The following is a 20672-nucleotide window of genomic DNA, read 5'->3' on the forward strand; positions in this document are numbered from 1 at the left end:
TGGAGATGTGTACATGATGTATATATATCCCTTCTCCTTAAAATGTTAAATTATTTTATATTAATTAATTATTAATTTCGCCTTACATGGACAATATCCTAGCTCCGCCGCGGACTATATACATAATATGTAACATATGATTAACTATAGTAAATATAATATAATTACATATAATATTTGATAGGGCAAAAAGTTTGGTGGAGAGTCAACGGAAGGAGGTGTGGAGTGAGGAGTTCGACTCAGTAGGAGAGGGAGTATGGGTGCTTAGGGTGTGGTGCAGCCCAGATTGGGCTTTAGCATCTTTTGTCAGTTATGAGGCTGCAAAACGGTGTCAATTTGTTAGTTATGGGGTGTGAGGACAACGTCTTTTGGTAACTATGAGCGCCATATAAGGATCCTTTTCGGTTCACTCCAATATTCAGTTAGTTCAATATATGATAGCATATGCTTTTTGTTAAAAAAAAAAAAAAAAAAAAAAACTATCGTTAACTATTTAATCTGTTAATAATTAATAGTTAAATATTTAACATAGGTTTTAGTATCATAGGAAAGCTATAGGACGATCTATTTAATATGTTAATAATTAATAGTTAACTATTTAGCATGGGTTTTAGTATCTTAGGAAAGCTATAGGAGTTTGTCACATGTTATAGAAGGTCAAATATTACATTTCATACGTCATCTCTCGTCCTATTGTATACATTTTTATTTTTGTTTGCATTGCATTTTGCATTCTAGTTTTTACATTGCATTGCATACCTGTTATAACTAATTAGTAGTATATTAAAAATTATTGAGGAATGCTAGACATTCCAATATTTTTTTTCCAAAATTTGGTTCCAACATAATATATCACAGTCCCATGAGATTGTTACATATTTCAGCCTCCTTTTGTTTAATAGTATGTTCAAACAAATTTGAAATGGAGTCCATCCATAGCAGTAGCACCCACGCATCTGCTCCATTTTTCAGCCTCCTTTTGTTTTTTGTTTTTTCGTCTTGCCTTCCACAAGGCAGCACCCACACCTCTCTTGTTTAATAGTATGGTTAATATACACTACAAATAGTTAAATATGTTATACCTAGGTTAATAGTATATTAACCATAGTTAACTATTTAATATGTTAATATTGTTTTTTTTTTTTGAACAAATAGCATGTGCTATCATTAATTTTACAAACTGCCTAGATGCTTACAATTTGAAAGTAAGGGACAAGACCCCCCAACTCTCTAAGCCAGAAGGATCTGGCTTAATAAAACAGCTGCCTAAGCAGAAATGCAAATTTTACAAGAATGACATTTGAGCCTCTCTTACAATAACGCTCACTTTCTAAAGAAAGAGGGCTGATCTAGCATTTAGCCAATAAATATTCTCATAAAATTTGATCAAAACACAAGCAGACTGTGACCGGAGAAAAACAAGATAATAACACAAACACAAAAAAGCATAAACACCAAAAAACAAGCTACCGGCAGTGGAGAAGGAGGCCAAAGACGCCGGACGGCGGTGCGTGTCCAACCACACAGACGAAGATCCGACGCCATCGAACCGGTTGCCACCGTGCGCGGCCTGAAAAAGACGGAGCGTGGTGCGCGTGCAAAGAGCTCCTAGGCGCGTGGGCACCATGCGCCGATCACCGACGATCGACACGACTGGATCTTGCGGTAGCAAGGGCAGAAGATGGTGGGGAACGCTACTGGGGGTCTCGTGTTAATCAGAATTCGGCGGAGAAGTGAAGATCTGGCTTCCAAAATCAACGAAAAAAAAAAAAGGTGAAAAAACCGGCCAAAAATCATCCCGTCAATGACACGTTGGCTCGGCCACTCTCCCATAGAAGACATCTTGAAGTGAACAATCCTGCCAAAACGAAAGAAATAACAAAGAAAAACAAATAACAAAGTCACTTTAGCTCAAAAAGGCTAGGGGAAGGTCAACCACCACCAGATTTAGCCAGGGGGAATAAAAGCTCCACAACTCAAGAGGTTGGGAGTAAACTAACCCCATTGGACCAACTCAGGGGAAACAAAAAACACCCTGACTCACGAGGAGCCAGAGGGAAATCACCACCGGGAGGGGGAGGCGTGAGGCCACCCCCTCCCGGTGAAAACCATGCTCACAGGGGAGGGGCTCTAGAGTAGAGAAGAGAAGGACTGGAATTAGGACTAATATGTTAATAATTAATAGTTAACTATTTAACATAGCTTTTAGTATCTTAGGAAAGCTACAGGACGATCTATTTAATATGTTAATAATTAATAGTTAATTATTTAGCATAGGTTTAGTATCTTAGGAAAGCTATAGGAGTTTGTAACATGTTATAGGAGGTCACATATTGCATTTCGTACGTCATCTCTCATCCTATTGTATACATTTTTATTTTTGTTTGCATTGCATTTTGCATTATAGTTTTTACATTGCATTGCATACTTGTTATAACTAATTAGTAGTATATTAAAAATTATTGAGGAATGATAGACATCCCAATATTTTTTTCCAAAATTTGATTCCAACATAATATGTCACAATCCCATGAGATTGTGACATATTTCAGCCTCCTTTTGTTTAATAGTATGTTTAAACAAATTTGAATTGGAGTCCATCCATAGCAGTAGCACCCACACGTCTGCTCCATTTTTCAGCCTCCTTTTGTTTTTTGTTTTTTCGTCTTGCCTTCCCCAAGGCAACACCCACACCTCTATTGTTTAATAGTATGGTTAATATACATTACAAATAGTTTAATATGTTATGCTTAGGTTAATAGTATATTAACTATCATTAACTATTTAACATAGGTTTTAGTATCTTAGGAAAGCTATAGGACGATCTATTTAATATGTTAATAATTAAAAGTTAACTATTTATCATAGGTTTTAGTATCTTAGGAAAGCTATAGGATTTTGTAACATGTTATAGGAGGTCACATTGCATTTCTTTCGTCATCTCTCGTCCTATTGTATAGGTTTTTATTTTTGTTCGCATTGTATTTTGCATTCTAGTTTTTACATTGCATTGCATACCTGTTATAACTAATTAGTAGTATATTAAAAATTATTGAGGAATGCTAGGCATCCCAATATTTTTTTTCAAAATTTGGTTCTAACATGATATGTCATAATCCCATGAGATTTATCATTTTGAAAATTGTGCCACAATCTTATGAAAATGTGCCACAATCCCATAGGATTATGATACATCATGTTGGAACTAAATTTTGAAAAAAATGTTGGGATGTCTAGCATTTATTTTGTGATAATACTTGCACACAATAATCTTATATTTATATAAAATATTACTATTTATGATTACACATTATATATATATATATATATATATATGAACAATCTAACAAGCTGAGCCAAACTTATATGATTTGTGTTCATAATCATTTACCAAGTCAAGCTGATTTTATACAAATATGTCACGTTTAATAATTAAATATAATTTTATGTTAATGATCAACTTATTTATTAAACGAACTGAGACCGAATCAAGTCTATTTAAGCCAAACCTAAGCCTACTCGCGAGCGGTTCTATATGTCTAACAGCCCTACCCAAATTTCAGGTAAAAAAAAAAAAACAGCCCCACACATGCAACAAAGGGCGTCATATAGGTATGAAATAATTAAAAATCTAAGATATAATTTGTTACCATCTCAAACTCCGACGGAAATTACGTAATCTTATTTCGACATTTCAATTTTATTATTGCTTCTTTCGTTGAAAAACTGGCCATCATTCTCGCAGCCACATCAGCTCCTCTTTGTTTACCGTTTTATGCGGTCGCCGATATGAACCAACTGCACGGATAATATTAGTTAACTCCGTTGGAAGTGACAGGTAATTAGATTTAAGATGGCCTAGATGCAACGGCAAGTAATTTGTATCCTGCTCTTTGTCTATAGGTACTAGCTACCGCAGTAGGTAGAGCCCCAAGTCACTTGGAATGCACGCTTCGGATGCATGCCTAACCTTAAGAATATGGTTAAATTTTTTGTTCTCTTTCTCTGAATAAAAATAATCTTAAAAATACAAAAACAGTTTTCACTTTAATATCAATTTAGAATTCATTTTTTTTTTTAAAGCTAAAATACAAAAAACCTCAAAATATTTCACCGCGCATGCATTCATGTATCTTTCTCTGAATAAAAATAATCTAAAAAAAAACAAAAAAACAGTTTTCACTTTAATATCACTATAGAATTCAACTTTTTTTTTAAAAAAAAAAAAAAAAAAAAAAAAAAAAAAAAAAAAAAAAGAAGCAAAAAGCAAAAAACCTCAAAATATTTCACCGCGCATTCATTCATCTCTCTGCGGATAACAAACTAGATTGTTGAGAAAAACGTAATTAAGTTGTTAATGAGAATCAAAATCAAAATTGAAGAAAACTCTTTTGATCAGAACAATTGAACATGCTCTATCTGTGTGGAAGCTAACCAATTAATGGCTCAGCAGGCATGGCCAAATGTTTGTCATAGAACCCCCTCCTGAAGATAAGCACCAAGTGCTGATTTACCAATATTTGTTCCCGCAATGTATCCACCAGACCAAGCATTCTGAAAAGGGAAAAATTTATGGCCCAATGAGAATTGAACAATATCTTGTTTCTTAAAGGGAGGGATGTAGATCTGAATAATAATCAAACACATAAGTTTTTTTGATAAGTAATAATCAAACACATAAGTTGCAAAAGTGAAGATCGAATTTGCTTGGAAGGTTGATGTGCTGGCTATTTTGCTGTTGAACGGGTTGACGTGCTGCCTTTCATGTTAAACAAAAATGCATGGAATATCTTATTTCAGGACATTGTGTGCCTTAGCTACGTGGTAAATGACAACCGCACAAAGAGCGGTTCAAATCCTAGCATGACCAAAGGAAAAAAAAATAAAATGAAAGAAACAAAGACCATCCTTCCTGCAAAGCAAAATGCATGAAAAATCTACATGCAGTGGCTATATCGAAAGCTGAACGTATAAGAGCAACCCACCAGGAAGTGCTTCCTATAGCAACAAATTGAGATATTACTGTCCAAAGTTCAACAAATTGAGATATTACTGTTGATTTTGGAAATGGTTCCATTACAAGAGGAGCTATGAGGTATACCTTATCAGCATGTAACAGCTAAATGTTAATATTATGCTTTACCTGGAAATTATAACCGCCAGTTACACCATCAACATTCAGTACCTGCAGATAATTCAACCTTTTGAGTGCCAGAAATGGGCCTTTATAGGGTCTTTTTTTATTGCAGTGTGTGAATGGAAAGACAAGAAATACCAAAGAACGCTACCTCTCCTGCAAAGTATAGATTTGAATGTATTTTGCTTTCCATTGTATTCAGCGATATCTTCATAAAGGCAAGAAAAGTAGAGTTATATTTACAATGTGTGTATGTGTGTGTGTGTGAGAGAGAGAGAGAGAGAGAACCTCAGAAAGCGGCACACCTCCAGCAGTGACAAATTCATCCTTAAATTGACCCTTCACCAGGAAAGAATGCATATCATCTCAAGAAAGCATGACAAATATAAAGAACTAGAAAAGTTCAAGCGTTAATCCTACCTTCCCTGTCACTGTGAAAGTACAATTCTTTAACAGAGAAGCAACAGAAATTAATAAGTTATTAGAAATGGAAGCCCACAACATATCTCCAAATAAACCCTGCATGTGAAGAACAAAAAGTATCATCCTTCTGAAAAAATCTCACTAGAAGACAACATATGATCTTTCAACTTGTAACAACAATTAAACCTCACGATCCAATATATATTTCCAAAATCTCTTGACAAGGCCAAATTCTGAAGGACATGAATTGAGCACTTTTTGCTTCTGCAGAAATGTGGACGAAAAATTACGCAATCATCAATTCAAGTACAACCAAAGAGCAAAATATCTTTACCATGTTACAGTCCTAAGCAAAAAGGAAATGACAGTAGTCAACAAGAAAGATTGGGACAACATCTTATTTGGGATTTTAAATTTGAACTAAAGTTTTTTCCCCAACCTAAGTAATGCCTACTAGAAAGCATGTTAACACAAGATTGTTATTCTTTATAATGCCAAAGTCTTAGCTAACTCAAGTATTTGGAATGAGTTGCTAAATTGAGTGGTATATAACCATACTTTCCACATTTAAATTCCTACACCACCTTAAATTACAGTTCTACATCTATGCATGAGAACCCAGATAGAAAGTTGTCTTCACCATGAATTGACATAAACCGGCAACAACTATTGCATATATTAAAGAAACTACCTCCCACTTAAAGCTGTATGTATTATAAAAAACTTAACATAAGATCCAGGATTACCGCAAACCGATTCTTGTGTTTACTAAGGATGGACTTCACATCTTCTATATGCCAATCAGGTGAAAAATCCACTATAAGTTTCCCTGTATAAAAAATAACAAGTTGCAGTAAAGATAAATCAAATTAAAAGAAGAAAAAACTTTCATTACCTTTGTAACCTAAACTGAACAGATCACGGGCCCCCCAAGCAGATAGCCTAAGAATTACAGGCCCACTGAGTCCCCAATGTGTGACTAACAACGGCCCAACCTAAAATTCAAAAACAAATTTGTCACGTAACACACATGATTGATATTTGGATGGTTGCAATGAGAGAAGCATGCCTGTGTTAGCTGCGGTATGTTCCTTTGGACATTTTCTAATTTCAGTTTCGCTTTAACTTTAGGGATTGTCACCTGGCATTGAAATAGAAAAGAAAAATGGACTAAGCTTTGCAGCTATCATATGACTATGACCATTACACCATCATCATCAAGCAGCTATAACTTGGTAATCCTCAAGCACACAAATGATAGATGTCATGCAAGTTGAAGTCATCACTAAGATAATGATCAGAGAAAAAAGAAAAAGAAAAAAAGAACAAGTGTCATGTTATAAAAACCAGAACAGCTAAATTCATGAGCTCTCCACACTGTCAGATGGTCAATTAATTGCAGATGCTACATAGAAGCATCAAGGTTAGAGTATAACTTAAGCATTGAACAAGTTCCTCAGAGCAGAGGTGATTATCAGATTACAATTTATGCAATTTGCGTAAATTAGTAGCTACTTCTGCAAATTTGTAAATGAATTTCCAGTTATAACCATCATTACTTCATGTGATCCACACTTCCAGATCCCCAATGGTACTAGTATACTAATGCAACCAGTCCAGGATTGACTAGTTTGCAACTAATAATGCATACTCACCTTTATCAACATGGCCTCCGTCCCATATCGTTGGTCTTTTATTCCAATTTGAAATGTTCTAAAAATATTGTCACTTTGAAAAGTCAGTAAATAGAATTTTATTAACTTTTCGAACTTAACCTTTATTTTATTTGACAGGCAATAACCTTTTTTCATTTGCTTTATTCTATTTGATAGGCAATAACATTTTTTCATTTGCTTTATTCGAGTTTAAATTAAGAAAGGTAGTTTTTGGAAATTTATACTTCTTCATTTGAAAGACATTGTACTAAATGATGTTCTCTTAAAAAGTTCAATTTTCTAAACAGAACCAACAGTATAGAATGAAGAGAGTAATTAAAATATGAATATTTTATCATTCACATAACCATTGCTTGGCATAACTATCTTTTTTCCAAATTACCATTATTTACTGAAAATTAAATATTGAAATATTTTCAACTAGTTCTTGTGCTTTTAACTCAAGAAATGGAAAATATGGCAGTGACTTGTCAGGTAAAGCACTCATAGGATTTTTTTTCTTCACTTGAATACATGAGTTGCGTAAGAAACAATGAACAGTATCTTGCTAGCTATCATAAAGAAGTGATAGAGTGAGGATAAATAAACATTACCCCTGACAACTCTGCCAACAGAGGATCCTCAATCTTGAAAGTAAATAAACTTGGCACTGGATCTACAGTAGAATGACCAAGCTGAGCTGCAAGACTGTAACCCTGTAGGAAGAACAAGAACAATTGACCAAGAAGTATAATCAACATACATGACAATCGAAATGAACCATTTATTCATTACAACCTGCGGACTACTTCCACTAGCAATCAATAGATAATCAGCATCAACATGTTCGACATAATTGATTGTCCGCTTCTCAATCTTGATGATGAATTTTCCACCACCAGTAGCAGAAGCAGTTGTCACAACTTTTCCAGTCTGCAGAGAAACTGATTGAGGAACTCACATTTTAGCATTGATGGCTCACAATATAAACTAATATATTGAGAAGGCTACCACTCAAGTTCTGTAAAGCAAATATTACACAAAAAGCATTGAACTATAGCAGAAATAGACCAGGCTGGTCATTAATGAACACAAGACATTTTACGAGATTTATGAACTTCACATCTGGTATTCCTACACAATATGAGTTTGTTAAGTAATCATGCAGCAGTACTATGTTCCTCTCATAAAATGCTATAAATATCTTTTGTAAGGCATGAAGACTATCAATATTAAAAGAAGCAGGCTATTACTCAAATGTCCCTTCTGTTACAATCGCAATAACCTTCATTTTGTCAGAAAAGCAGGATTTCGGCATATTGCATACAGTGTATGCGCAGATGCAAGGACAAGTAATCTTTATCCCACATTCAATAAAGAAATCCTCCCTCTTGAGTCTACATTGAGTACTTGTTCATAAAAAGTATTAAGAGAAATGTTTACGGATTAGATTCTCTAATTTTGTTGATACCATTGTTCCAAAGATGAACACTATTACCTAAGCATGGAGGTTATAATTGTACAAATTAAGTAATCAGGACATCAAGCAAAACCATCATCTGGACACTAATAAACAACACTGGCTCAGTTGCATTTAAAGAACTCGACTAAACTTACTAAATTACATACCAAGGACCTAGGCCATTTGATGAAATTGTTCAGAGGCATTCACAACTTGATTAATGATTCCAATTTGTTTTTTGAAGCCCTAAACATTATGGTTCAGTGCAAAGCTAAATCAAGGGACAGACATTACTTACATAAGAAACACAAAGTAATTTACAAATTGGATTCTATATATTGCAGTCACCTCAGGCCCCCAGAACCCAAGACCCTGTGTAGGGTAGATACAAATGGGTAGACTCCAAGACATACCACCACAACCTATTAAAGCAAGAAAAATAATAGTTAACAATTGTAAACAAGCATACCTCCTAACTTCGTTGCTTCAGACATGAGACAATCAATTATTGAAGAAGAACTGTTACTGACAGGAAATACCCTTCCATCGTCCTCAATCTATGGGCAGATAAACATAGATTACACATGCATAGTAAATAAATGAACAAGCGACGTGCAGTTTTGTAGAAAACCTTAAGTTCCACCCCATGATCAGAGAACCAGGACATGGTATCCGCTGGGCCATGCATGTTGAAGAAAGATCCTCTCAGTTCTTTATGACCCCTTGGATAATGTTCTGCCAGAATCTAAGAAAAAATTCATAATTCTAAACATCATGTAGAATTGTAGGGAAACATCAAAATACAAAAGTTTAGTCCAGTGAACCAGTTCGAAAAAAATGCAGAAAACGCTATAAATAAAGGTAGTGATGGAAAGCCCTGACATATGTATAAATCTGTTCTTTTTCTAGGTCACAAACTCTTAACATTTTAACAGAGATATGAGCTAACAGCTGAGGGGTATTATGATAAGAACCGAGAAATATTACAATTTTCTTTTTGTAAGTTCCAATTTTAATTAATTCCCTAACCAGGCATGAACGAAAATAAATTTAATAACCTTGGAATTTGATGTTATTTAAGGATTTCTATATGCCTCTTCAGCTACTAAAATATTTATGGTCAGCACCCAGAAAAGATAATGCATATTGCATAAGTTATTAAATAAAATTTAGAGTTTCAGACACTACTACAAATGATATTCTACAGAGTTTGGCACGTGAGAATTCATTATTGGGATTGATCCATTTTTTTTTCTGAGCATATTAGGATTATGCATGGAATTAAAGAATGTGGAACATAAATGTAGGAGCCAACTTCTTTGAGAATTCAAAGATGGCGAAAATCTCCCTATTCACATAAACACAAACAACATGCAGCCAACAATATCACTTACCAAATATGATTTACATGAATACATCAATTAAGGCCAGGTCCAATATTTATCAAAAAAGAAAAAAAAAAAAGGCCAGGTCTAACCAAACAGCCAAAACTCTGTTAAATCACCAACTTGTAGTATTTTTTCATAAAATTTAAGCAAGAGAATCACGGTTTCTGTGAAAAATTATTAAACAAAAATGTTTAGTATGAACACATCAATCCCGTAATAATATTACTACATCTACAAAACACCTAGCATTTCATTAATGCAGAATATTAGAGTAACAATAATACCATTCCTACTCTCAAACTTTGAGCACTATATGTTGCCATAAAGTGTGAGCTATTTCATTATAAAACTTCACCCATAACTTCAATTTATACACTTTTCCGCTTATGCTATGATAATAGTATAATACATTATAGTCCTCACCAAATTGTCAGCACAATGCCCATTTGTGACATTGCACCGGCCACCGCCAGATATTTTCACCTGCCAACAACATTAGAAAAAAAAAAAAAAAAAAATTGAAATGAGTGACAAGCCAAAAAAGCAGGATTGTCCAAGAATATGTAGCAGACCACAAACCTTTGACAGAGGTTTTCCTTTCTCAATAACCACCACTTTCAGATTAGGCGCAAGGGTCTTTGCTCTAATTGCCCCAAAAACCCCAGCTGCTCCACCCCCAACTACCACCAACAGCTCTTCATCTGACTGCCCATTAAGGGAATAAATAAATAAAAGGAACTCAAGCCATTTTCCCTGTGTTTGGTTCCTGAGAAAATGTGTACATTTATTACCTTATGAGCTACGGGTATGACAGTTGTTGTAAATTTTCTTTTCCTTGGGGTTAAAAGGAGAGAGCCATAGTTTCTGGTGGTACTTGCCGCTTGTGAGAAAACCCCCCCGGTGTGGAAGATGAAGCGCGCCAAGGCGAAACTCATGGGTTACGAGTTACTGTTGCGCTCAAAATTTGAGAAAACCAGGATAAGTAGGCCTGGGCCAGGTGGGGAAATCTGATGGGTATCGGAACAGGGTGGTATGCTGTTGCCTAGGAAAATGCCTCGGGCCCTCCTCCTGGGAAATTGACATGACAGTGTTCTGTGAGGATAAATGTTATAAAGTTATATAAGCATAAATACGAATAAATTTTTTTTACAATAAATACGAATAAATACGAATAAATAAGTACATTTATGATATTTATCTTTTGTTAATTCATGTAAAAAATAACTTCAAATAGACTAAATCTAAGAAAATAGTAACCAAAATTCTTACAAAAATAAAGAGTTTGAATGAATTATTATTGAATTTTTTAATCTTATTTTATTATCATATTAAAGACTGTGCATTAGTGCATATGAGAGAACATATTTTTGAAGTAAGTCTAAGATTTTCATACAGCCAATTTTATTGCGTTTTCTTACAAATGGAAGTTACACTACCAATATTTTTCACACAATTCTAACCCTCTTTGTTATGTAAGATGCATCATCCTCAAAGACTTATAGGATAGTTCAAGTATCCCTTTTGATTGATTATAGGGTGGCTAAACCATTGGCCTCATAGGCTCATAGATCATCGGATGACCATCTCAATGACTCTAGAGGTGGTAATGAGTCATGACAACCCGATGACTTGAGGGGTGATGGATTACTTTCATGGGTTTCTTATCTTTTATGTCAACTGCAACTCCTTCAAGAACTTTTGGAGGTGGTTCAAACACCATTTTTTAATCGATTATAGGATGGCTAAACCACCAACCCAATAGTTGATAGGAGTGGCTACAACCATCTCAATGGATCTGAAAGGTGGTCGTGACCACCCCAATGGCTTAAGAAGGAGCGATGCATCACTTTCAAAGGTTTTGTAAAAGTGACCAATCATCCCCTAACTCCCAAGAGGATAATTGTCTACTAATTAGAGTTGTTGGAGTGAGTTGACCACCTCTTTTCAAAAGGTAAAATTGATGGGCGATCCAATCATCCTTTTTGTTTAGGGGTGAAAATAACCGCCTGCTAACCGTCCATAACCGTTAACTGGAAAACCGCAAAACCGTTAAAACCGCCTAAAAATCGGTAACCAGTAACCGCCCTACAAAGACGGTTAGCGGTTATAACCGCTAACCGCCTATATATATATATATATATTTTATAACCAAAACGGTGCCGTTTTGGACGTTTACATTTAACCTACACGGAACAAAAAAAAAAAACTCTAACATCTCATTTCTTCTCATCTGCATTCTCTCTCTCGTCTCCCTCTCTTCCATGCCGCCACCTCTCCATCCTCTCAAATCTCTCATCTCTCTCTCTCTGGCCTCTCTCTCTCTCTCTCTCTCTCTCTCTCTCTCTCTCTCTCTCTCTCCTCTATGCCTACGGAAGAGATTGATCATTACTTCCATAGCGTCAGTCCACCCAGAGAAGAACACGACTCCGGTGACGGGACCTGATGCTTCTGTGTCCCATACGGTTGCAACAGAGCTGTATGACGAATTTCTGGCCTCGGGGATGCTCGGTGGGGTAGGGAGGCCAGTCGAGTTTATTGTTCGCTGGAAAATTGGGACTGCGCTTGTGGTACGAGTCCCTGTATTGCGTTTGATTTTTGTGTAGTATTTGATTTGTGTGTGTATTCTAGACCATGGCCGATTGGCTAGCGACCCCTATTTTATTTTATTTTATTTTTTTTTTCTGTTTTGTATTTTGTTTTTCTTTCTAATTTTAGAAATTAAAGCCATGTTCGGCGACCCCTATTTTGTAGTTGTAGTTGATTTTTGTGTATTTTATTTGCCAAACGGTTACCGGTTGGCGGCTGCCGGTTTATAACTGCCAACCGCCTAGGTGGTTGGTCATTTTTGGTAACCGCCCATGTGGTTTGCGGTTAGTGGTTTTGCCCAATAACCACTAACCGTAACCGCATTTTCACCCCTACCTTTGTTACTTCGTTTATGTGGCACTCTTTAACCACGAGAACAGTCATGTCAATTATAACTAACGTGATAAATGCCACGTGATATTATCAAGCCAATTTGTAAAACATTTTAGTAAAATTGGTAAAACATTGTTGCCCTTAGCTCATAGCTTAGCAGCTTAATATATATATATATATATATATATATATATATATATATATATTTTTAATTCCTTATATCTTATTTAAATGTGAATTAAGATGATAAAGTCTAAATTATTTAATTTTGAAAAAATAGTTGGGACTAGATATATAGGCACCTTTTCCACAATTTCACAATTTCACAAATCGACTTCGAAACTCCTTTTCCACCAACCGTTCCCTCTCGCATGCCCTTCAGTAATGCTCGCACATGACCCACCTCCACCTCCTCCCACACAGCACCAAGGTAAGCAGTATCCAGGCATGGAAACGGTGCATGTCCCTTGCGCAACGCTGCACCACCATGCGTCAACTCAAGCCCATCCACGCCATCTTCCTCACCAACGGTCTCCACCACAACAACTACGCCATCGCCAAACTCATCACCTTTTGCGCTCTCTCCGACACCGGCAACCTCTCTTACGCTTCCCTCATGTTCAGCAAAATTCAAGCACCCAATTCATTTATTTACAACGCCCTTATCAGAGCTTATTCCCGCGGTTCACAGCCTCAACTTGCTCTGCATTACTTCCAACTCATGTTGAAAGATACTAACTTAGCTCCCGACCACCACTCGTTTCATTTCGTTCTTTTGGCTTGCTCGAATGCCAAATGGGTACTTTTGGGCAAGCAAATTCACAATTTGATAGTAAAAAATGGATTGGTTTTATTTGATGGTCATGTTCAGACAGCAGTAATCAGAGTTTATGCTGACTGTAAGGTTTTGGCTGATGCGCGGAAAATGTTCGATGAAATTCCTTGTTTAGATGTTATTCAGTGGAATGTTCTTATGAATGGGTATGTTAAGTGTAATTTGGCTGCTGAGTCTTTGAAGCTTTTCCGGGATATGTTGGTGTTTGGAGTTGAGCCTGATGAATTTTGTGTAACTACTGTGCTTACGGCTTGTGCTCAGATGGGTGCGCTTTGGCAGGGGAAATGGATTCATGAGTATGTTAAGAAGAGGAAAAGGATGGAATTGGATGTGTTTGTCATGACGGCACTGGTTGATATGTATGCCAAGTGTGGGTGTATAGACATGGCTGAGGAAGTCTTTGTGAGAATGCCTAAAAGGAATGTGTTCTCATGGGCAGCCATGATTGGAGGGCTGGCAGTTCATGGGTACGCGAGGAAGGCGATTCATTGCTTGGAGAGGATGCAGGTAGATGACAGGCTGAAGCCAGATGGGGTTGTCCTTCTTGGAGTTCTAATGGCATGCACACATGCAGGACTCCAAGAGGAAGCCCAATTGCTGTTGGATAACATGGAAGCTCGATATGGCATTAGACCCAAGCATGAGCACTATAGTTGCATGGTGGACTTACTGTGTAGAGCAGGTCGATTAGATGAAGCACTTCAGTTCACAAGAAGAATGCCAATGAAGCCACTTGCTTCTGTATGGGGTGCTTTGCTGAGTGGTTGTCGAATTCATAATAATGTTCACCTTGCAGAGCTTGCTGTTGAAGAGCTTCTAGTGCTAGAAAATGATGGGGCAGAAGAAGATGGAGCTTATGTTCAGTTGTCTAACATTTATTTGGGTGTACGGAGAGGTGAAGATGCACGTAGGTTAAGGAGGATGATCGGTGATACAGGACTTAAGAAAACACCAGGTTGTAGCATGATAGAGGTGGATGGCAGAGTGAATGAGTTTGTTTCAGGAGATGTATCTCATTTGCATGGTGCTCAGATACGTGCAATGCTAGAGCTACTGTCCCTTGAGTTAGTTTAATATCCTTGTTAGAATGTACTATAGGATCTGCATAGATACAACAGATATGGTTTGATATTGCAAATTCTTATTCAATGAATTGTTAATACTCCAATGAGCTTAAAATTCTGCAAATTGCACTTACAGCCACAGGTTCTCTTCTTTGAAGCTGTGCAGTAGATTTGTTTCCGGGAAATTCCACCATTATCACACCACAGTTCATTTATTTAATCGAAGCCAATTCTTGAGGAGCAAGCTTTTTGGAGCCACACATTGTCAAATGTAATATGTTGTATATTCACCTTGTGATGCCCAATGCCAACTCTAGACTGCTACATGTAGCCATTGCCCATCCAGATTGATTTGTTCTCACACAAAAGATACACTTAGAAAGATATTGAACCAAAAAGACGAATTCTTAAAATGAAACAAAAAGTTGCCGAACGAGTTCTTTTCCATAAAAGAGTCCCCAAAAATTCACGAGTCCCTAAAACTTTCAAGGCACCAAATTTCAGAAACCTGGCAGCAAATTTGAAAGACAGTTTATCTTTTGTGAATCTTGCGGTACTTCCTTGCACTAGTGGTTCGAATGATGGAATACAGTTTATCCAGCTAGCCCCCAATTTCTATTTGCTAGTACAAGCAGATCCAAAGCTGAATGTACGCAATATGCGGATACCTTAACTTGTGCTGGAAATTTAAAGTCGGATTACTGTTCAGGAGGACTCCCTGCTTAAGTGCACAAAACGAACGTTGTTAGACCAACAAAAACAAAAAGGCAAAAGAACAAGAGATAACACATAAAAATTTCCTCTATCCAAAAGGGTAAAAAGAAAAATATAGAGTATATTCTCGAGGCAGCAAGACATTTGAAGAACGCTAATACTTGACCAGTCAAAAAGTGTTAAAATATTAATTAAATAATTACATTTATCAATTTTTAATAAATTGAACTTTTAAGATAAATGATAATTTAATATGGTACCAAAACTTAAGCTGTCAAAAACATTTTTAACCAAATAAACTTTCATAGTATCAGCTAAAACTTTGAGATATGTGGTGATTTAAATGCAAAAGATTCTAAATCACTCGAAAAACTAACCTTCAGACGACGAGGGAACCACAACAACATGCATATCAGAATTGTTGGGAGGAAGGTGTAAGCGAAGGGGGCAAAGTTTCCCACTCAATGGATTGCGAGAACACACGAGGATATCACTGAGTCCTGTCTCTTCCTTCAACTTTTCCTTCAACTCCTCCACACTACTCCCCTTGAATGTAAAGGAAAGTCCTTCGGATTCATCATCAACGTCTCCTTTTTCATCAGCCACATTATAATAAATTACTCTGCCTTCTCTCTTCATGGGTGAACCATGTAACTCATCACTCAACTGCATTTACAGAACAGACAACATAAACCCAATTTAAATTCAATTTCACCAGACATAAATTTGTTGCCAAACATGAACTTTCCATAATGACATGTTTTGTTTTCCACGAATAGGCAAGATCCTCTCCATTTCAACTATTTTATACTTAAGATTTAATATTGTTACATTTAACGGGCTTAAATGGCGTCACATCATTTAATTTTTTTGAATGACGTGCCAACATATTTACTATGTGGATTAGGATTCCTGCAGATTCTAAAATGATGGAATCCAGGCCATTCATTGCATCGAACGGCTTAGAAAATGTTACATATTAAAAAGTTGGCATGTACCTGGAGATAGTTAAAAAGAATTTCCCCCCCAAAATGATACTTATTAATTTCGTTGAGACATTTCATAAAATTAAAAGACAACTTTTGGCTCAAAACTTGTTTGCAACATAAAGAGGAAAAACATGATATAAAAACAAATGAAAATATACTCAATTCTCATTTGTTTGAAAAGAAGCATTTCCATCTCCGGTTGCATTAGCTGATGAAGATGAGGAGGTTGAGGAAGAATTCCCTCCACCATAACAAGAAAAGAAAACCTTCTCCCAATTCCACTTCTTCTATCCCCCCACCTCCCTCTTTATTACTACCACTACCATGACCAGTTTCACTCTAATTACTCTCCCTCTCCCTCCGATTACTGCTGTTCCTATAAGCATCTGTATCACGCTTGGTCTCTTCAGCAGGCAACTGAAACCTGCAAACTGGACAAGAACAATGAAGCTCCAGCCATGGCATAATACACCCACCATGAAATTTATGCTTACATGGCATCTCCTTGCTTCAGCATCAATCTCAAAATCATCCAAACACACTGGACAGTGAAGAAGAAGTGTTTGTGCTAAAGTGAAAAAGAGACTTTTTGGAAGGAAACTTCTTTTTAGCTGTTTGGGTAACATGCTACCTTTTTAGTAGGTGGCATTTTTCAAGCTATTTGATGCAATGAAATGCCTGAATCCGCAATTTCAAAGAAATTGTGGGGATCCTTTTCTTATCACCTGGCATCAGCTGACATCTCTACTGTTAGATATAACCATGAAACAATTCCAACATTTGCAATAACAATCGATTGAGAAAGGTTAGAGCCATTGCTACCACACGTTACATTATTTAGGATTTATTAGATCATGCCCTTGTTTCAATTTTTTTTTTTTTAATTATTATATTTTAATGATAATTTCTTTAACTCAAGATATATATATATATATGATAAAAATTCTCATTCCCTGGGACAATCAAATAGGCCATAAAAGAATCAAATCAAACCTCTTCTCTGGCTTGAGGAGACACAAGTTCAATTTTGGAACTTGCTTCTGAAGAGGAAGAATCGCTTCGACTAAGGGGTTCTGATGGCGGTTGACTTGGTAGAGATTGCACCCGAATCTGCACCACATCCACATCCCACAAAACCCAATCCTGTGTTGCAGTTCTATGTGGAATGTCATGCGTGATCGAGTTCCGCCAAGGCGGAACGCCACCGTTTGCGCGCAAGAAGTGGCCATAACGCGTCTTGAGCCTGACCTGGAATCCTTCTCTAATGGGCTCCCATTCCACCGATGAATCCAATCTTTGTGGCAGTGTTTGCAGGACTTTCTTGCCCGTCATTCCCAGTAGAAACGGCGTGTTGGAGGCCGTCAAGTACTTTCCATAGCAGCTTTTGAAGCGTAAAGCGTTGGCATTCTCAACGATCTCCACAGTCCATCTAGCATTCTTGATCGCGCCATTGCGATCTTGGCACACAGATTCTTCATCATCCTCGGCTAATAGGTACTTGTCGTGGCGGCTCCGGAAACGCACGTCTTTGGCCTTATGGAAGAGTTCCATAGCAGATCAAAAATTGTACGTAAAATCAGAGATCTTAAACTATATGATTAGAGAACAGGAAAGCCTAACAGAAAGGTTTCTTCAGGAAATGCTGACTTTTGATAAAAGCTGAAAAAAAAAAAAAAAAAAAAAATCCATCATTTCCGTTGTAGATAAATACAAATTAAGTGGACAAATGATTAGAACCACACATTAATTTCTACTCTACATTAATTTGCACCAGCGTCATGTCACACAGTCAACTACACATGTGAGTAATATTATGAACTATTTTATTTTTTTATTAAATTTAATGTGACTTTTAAAATTATTGATCTAATTTAATAGTGGTTCATTCTAAAATTAATGGTAATTTTAAAAGTTACATCAACTTTAAAAAAATAAAAAAAAAAATGATTTACAGTATTACTCCTACACCTATTTAACCTTCAACCATTTAGACGCTTCTTTTAGCCATTATGTATCAAATAATACTGTTACACGAGTAATGTTAGAATTAAATTTTATATTTTTCTTGTATTACTTTTTAAAAGTTAAGTAATTTTTAAAATTATTATTAGATTTGAAATTAATTTGCTATTAAATTTTAATTTGATGATAATTTTATAAGTTACGTTACTTTTGAAAGAATAAAAGAAAAACAAAAGCTCACGATTAATTGAGAACCACTCTCTCGCAAAATCCTTTATTATATTTTCCTAACATCCAGTTGATTTTTGTGTCCTGGCCTTGTCATCTTAAGAGTTCTATAATAAATCTCTCAATATCCCGCTTTGTTTGTTAACATGATTTGAGGTGTTTTCTTTTCTTTTCTTTTCTTTTTTTTTTTAATTTTTTATTTGTTGAAAAAAAAAATTAAGATGAAAAAAGTTTTCAGAAAACTGTTTTAATATTTTTAGTTATCTGTTATTGTTTTAAAAAGAACAAAAAGTTTAACAAACACGGTATTGGGTTATGTTTGTTAAAACCTTTTTTGTTTACTGTTCTTAAAATAAAAATATTAAAAAAAAAATCCAAAAACTCAAAACATTCATTGTAAGGCCCGAAAAATTAATTAACAAATCTATTATGATCAAATAAAATAAGATGGATTATGATGGTGAAATTTGACTTGAAAATTAGTGAAAAAAACATTTTTGAAATTTTCGTCATGTCATGACTAGATGATGATGACGAAAATTTCTAGAATAACTTTAAAGTGAAATTTCACCATCATAACCCATCTTATTTTATTTGATCATAATAGTCTTGTTAATTAATTTTTCGGGCCTTACACTCATCAACCTTTATATTACGTAATAGTGTAATACATTCTAAGCTCACTCCTAAATTCCTAATACATTCAACCTTTATATTTGAGTATCTAACTTCCCTGTAGTATATTCTAAACTCACTCCTACCATATGGTATGAACTTTCTTTATATATTCTTTGCCTCGTTAGTGCATATAAAAGAAGTATACAGGATATGCCACCTATAAGGGAGAAAAAAAAAAAAAAAATGTCCAAAAATCCCGTAAAGTTGTGATAAATTTCTTAGCTGTACCAAACTTAACCGGCCCACTAAAATGTTAACAATAATCTCAAATTCTCAACGAGGGGCATCTCTATCTGCCAGCATGAAAGCATTTCCATTAAGTTAACTATTCTATCAAAATGGCGCTAATTATTCAGTTCTTGGGGTAGACGTTTTAACCCTTTGTACTTGCTTGGACTCTATTTGTTAGGCCTTTGTGCAGATTTTTCTTTTTCATTGGGCTTTTTAGGCCTAAATACTAACGTAAAAACAGTTCAATAGGTCAACAATCTTAAGAGAAAAATGCATACATAAAAACAGTTGAACAATCTAAGGCCTGAATGCCAACATAAAACCAGTTCAACAATTTAAGGCCTAAATGACAAAAAAACTGTTCAACAGTACAAATTTTATGGCTTAAATGCCTAAATTCTAAACAATCATACGCAAATTAAAACAATTTAGTTTATGCCTCTACGGCCAAATTACAACGTTATAGCATCCATACCTGCCGCACAGCCTACAAGTTTACAACCAAAACAGTAATACCTGCAGCCACAGAGCACCAAGCCCCAACAGCAATACCAACAGCATCCACCAATGAAACCGACCCCAACAATAGCACCAACAACCAAGAACTTCCTACAGGCAAACAAAAAACCGCAACAAATAGTTTAAGTTCCTAACTAAACATATACAAAACAGAAAAGAAAATTTACTTACTGCATTGGAGCCACACCTCATGTGACCAATTAATCCTCATCAATTAGCATGCTTATGGAAGTCATTTCTACAATAAGAAAAATTGTAAATAACTCATTAGTCTATCATACAATTATTATATCACAATATCAAATAAATTGTTTGAAAGATGCGTAATAATATTACCAGCGTCTATCCTATAGCTGTCAGCATCCTCAACTTGATCCAAATAATGCTGACTCAGATTAATGGGTGAAGGCTTCAGCCAATTCTGTGCACATATAATAGCCTCCATTGTTTTCGGAGCCAAAGAACTTC

The 20672-nt window shown here is 35.8% G+C and overlaps 3 protein-coding genes across 3 annotated transcripts; 1 reads left to right on the forward strand and 2 right to left on the reverse strand.

The window, feature by feature from the left end:
* Positions 1–4272: 4272 nt before the first annotated feature.
* On the reverse strand, positions 4273–11167 carry LOC133860922 (uncharacterized). The gene is made up of 16 exons (XM_062296590.1): positions 10857–11167; positions 10645–10770; positions 10489–10548; positions 9309–9422; positions 9147–9234; positions 8014–8159; positions 7830–7931; positions 6630–6701; positions 6456–6555; positions 6307–6389; positions 5747–5824; positions 5558–5656; positions 5426–5476; positions 5289–5345; positions 5144–5185; positions 4273–4554 (listed from the first exon to the last, which is right to left on the reverse strand). The coding sequence occupies exons 1-16, from the start codon at positions 10998–11000 to the stop codon at positions 4471–4473; spliced, it is 1446 nt and encodes a 481-aa protein (XP_062152574.1). The 5' UTR covers positions 11001–11167; the 3' UTR covers positions 4273–4470.
* Positions 11168–13324: 2157 nt separating this feature from the next.
* On the forward strand, positions 13325–15112 carry LOC133859749 (putative pentatricopeptide repeat-containing protein At3g28640). Its single transcript, XM_062295278.1, has one exon. The coding sequence runs from the start codon at positions 13379–13381 to the stop codon at positions 14891–14893; it is 1515 nt and encodes a 504-aa protein (XP_062151262.1). The 5' UTR covers positions 13325–13378; the 3' UTR covers positions 14894–15112.
* Positions 15113–15145: 33 nt separating this feature from the next.
* On the reverse strand, positions 15146–18259 carry LOC133859750 (uncharacterized). Its single transcript, XM_062295279.1, has 3 exons — positions 17580–18259; positions 15975–16263; positions 15146–15601 (listed from the first exon to the last, which is right to left on the reverse strand). The coding sequence occupies exons 1-3, from the start codon at positions 18135–18137 to the stop codon at positions 15582–15584; spliced, it is 867 nt and encodes a 288-aa protein (XP_062151263.1). The 5' UTR covers positions 18138–18259; the 3' UTR covers positions 15146–15581.
* Positions 18260–20672: the final 2413 nt, after the last annotated feature.

Source organism: Alnus glutinosa, chromosome 2 (genome assembly GCF_958979055.1).
Source record: "Alnus glutinosa chromosome 2, dhAlnGlut1.1, whole genome shotgun sequence".
Lineage (NCBI taxonomy): Eukaryota > Viridiplantae > Streptophyta > Magnoliopsida > Fagales > Betulaceae > Alnus > Alnus glutinosa.

Coding starts and splice junctions, on each gene's coding strand:
- LOC133860922 (XM_062296590.1), bottom strand. CDS start 11,000: ATGAGTTTCGCCTTGGCGCGCTTCATCTTCCACACCGGGGGGGTTTTC. Junction 5,657..5,746: donor AATATATATTGGATCGTGAG/GTTTAATTGTTG, acceptor CTTCACATGCAG/GGTTTATTTGGAGATATGTT. Junction 5,186..5,288: donor ATCTATACTTTGCAGGAGAG/GTAGCGTTCTTT, acceptor AATTATCTGCAG/GTACTGAATGTTGATGGTGT.
- LOC133859749 (XM_062295278.1), top strand. CDS start 13,379: ATGACCCACCTCCACCTCCTCCCACACAGCACCAAGGTAAGCAGTATC.
- LOC133859750 (XM_062295279.1), bottom strand. CDS start 18,137: ATGGAACTCTTCCATAAGGCCAAAGACGTGCGTTTCCGGAGCCGCCAC. Junction 16,264..17,579: donor CTCCTCAAGCCAGAGAAGAG/GTTTGATTTGAT, acceptor CTGTAAATGCAG/TTGAGTGATGAGTTACATGG. Junction 15,602..15,974: donor GGTTCCCTCGTCGTCTGAAG/GTTAGTTTTTCG, acceptor GCACTTAAGCAG/GGAGTCCTCCTGAACAGTAA.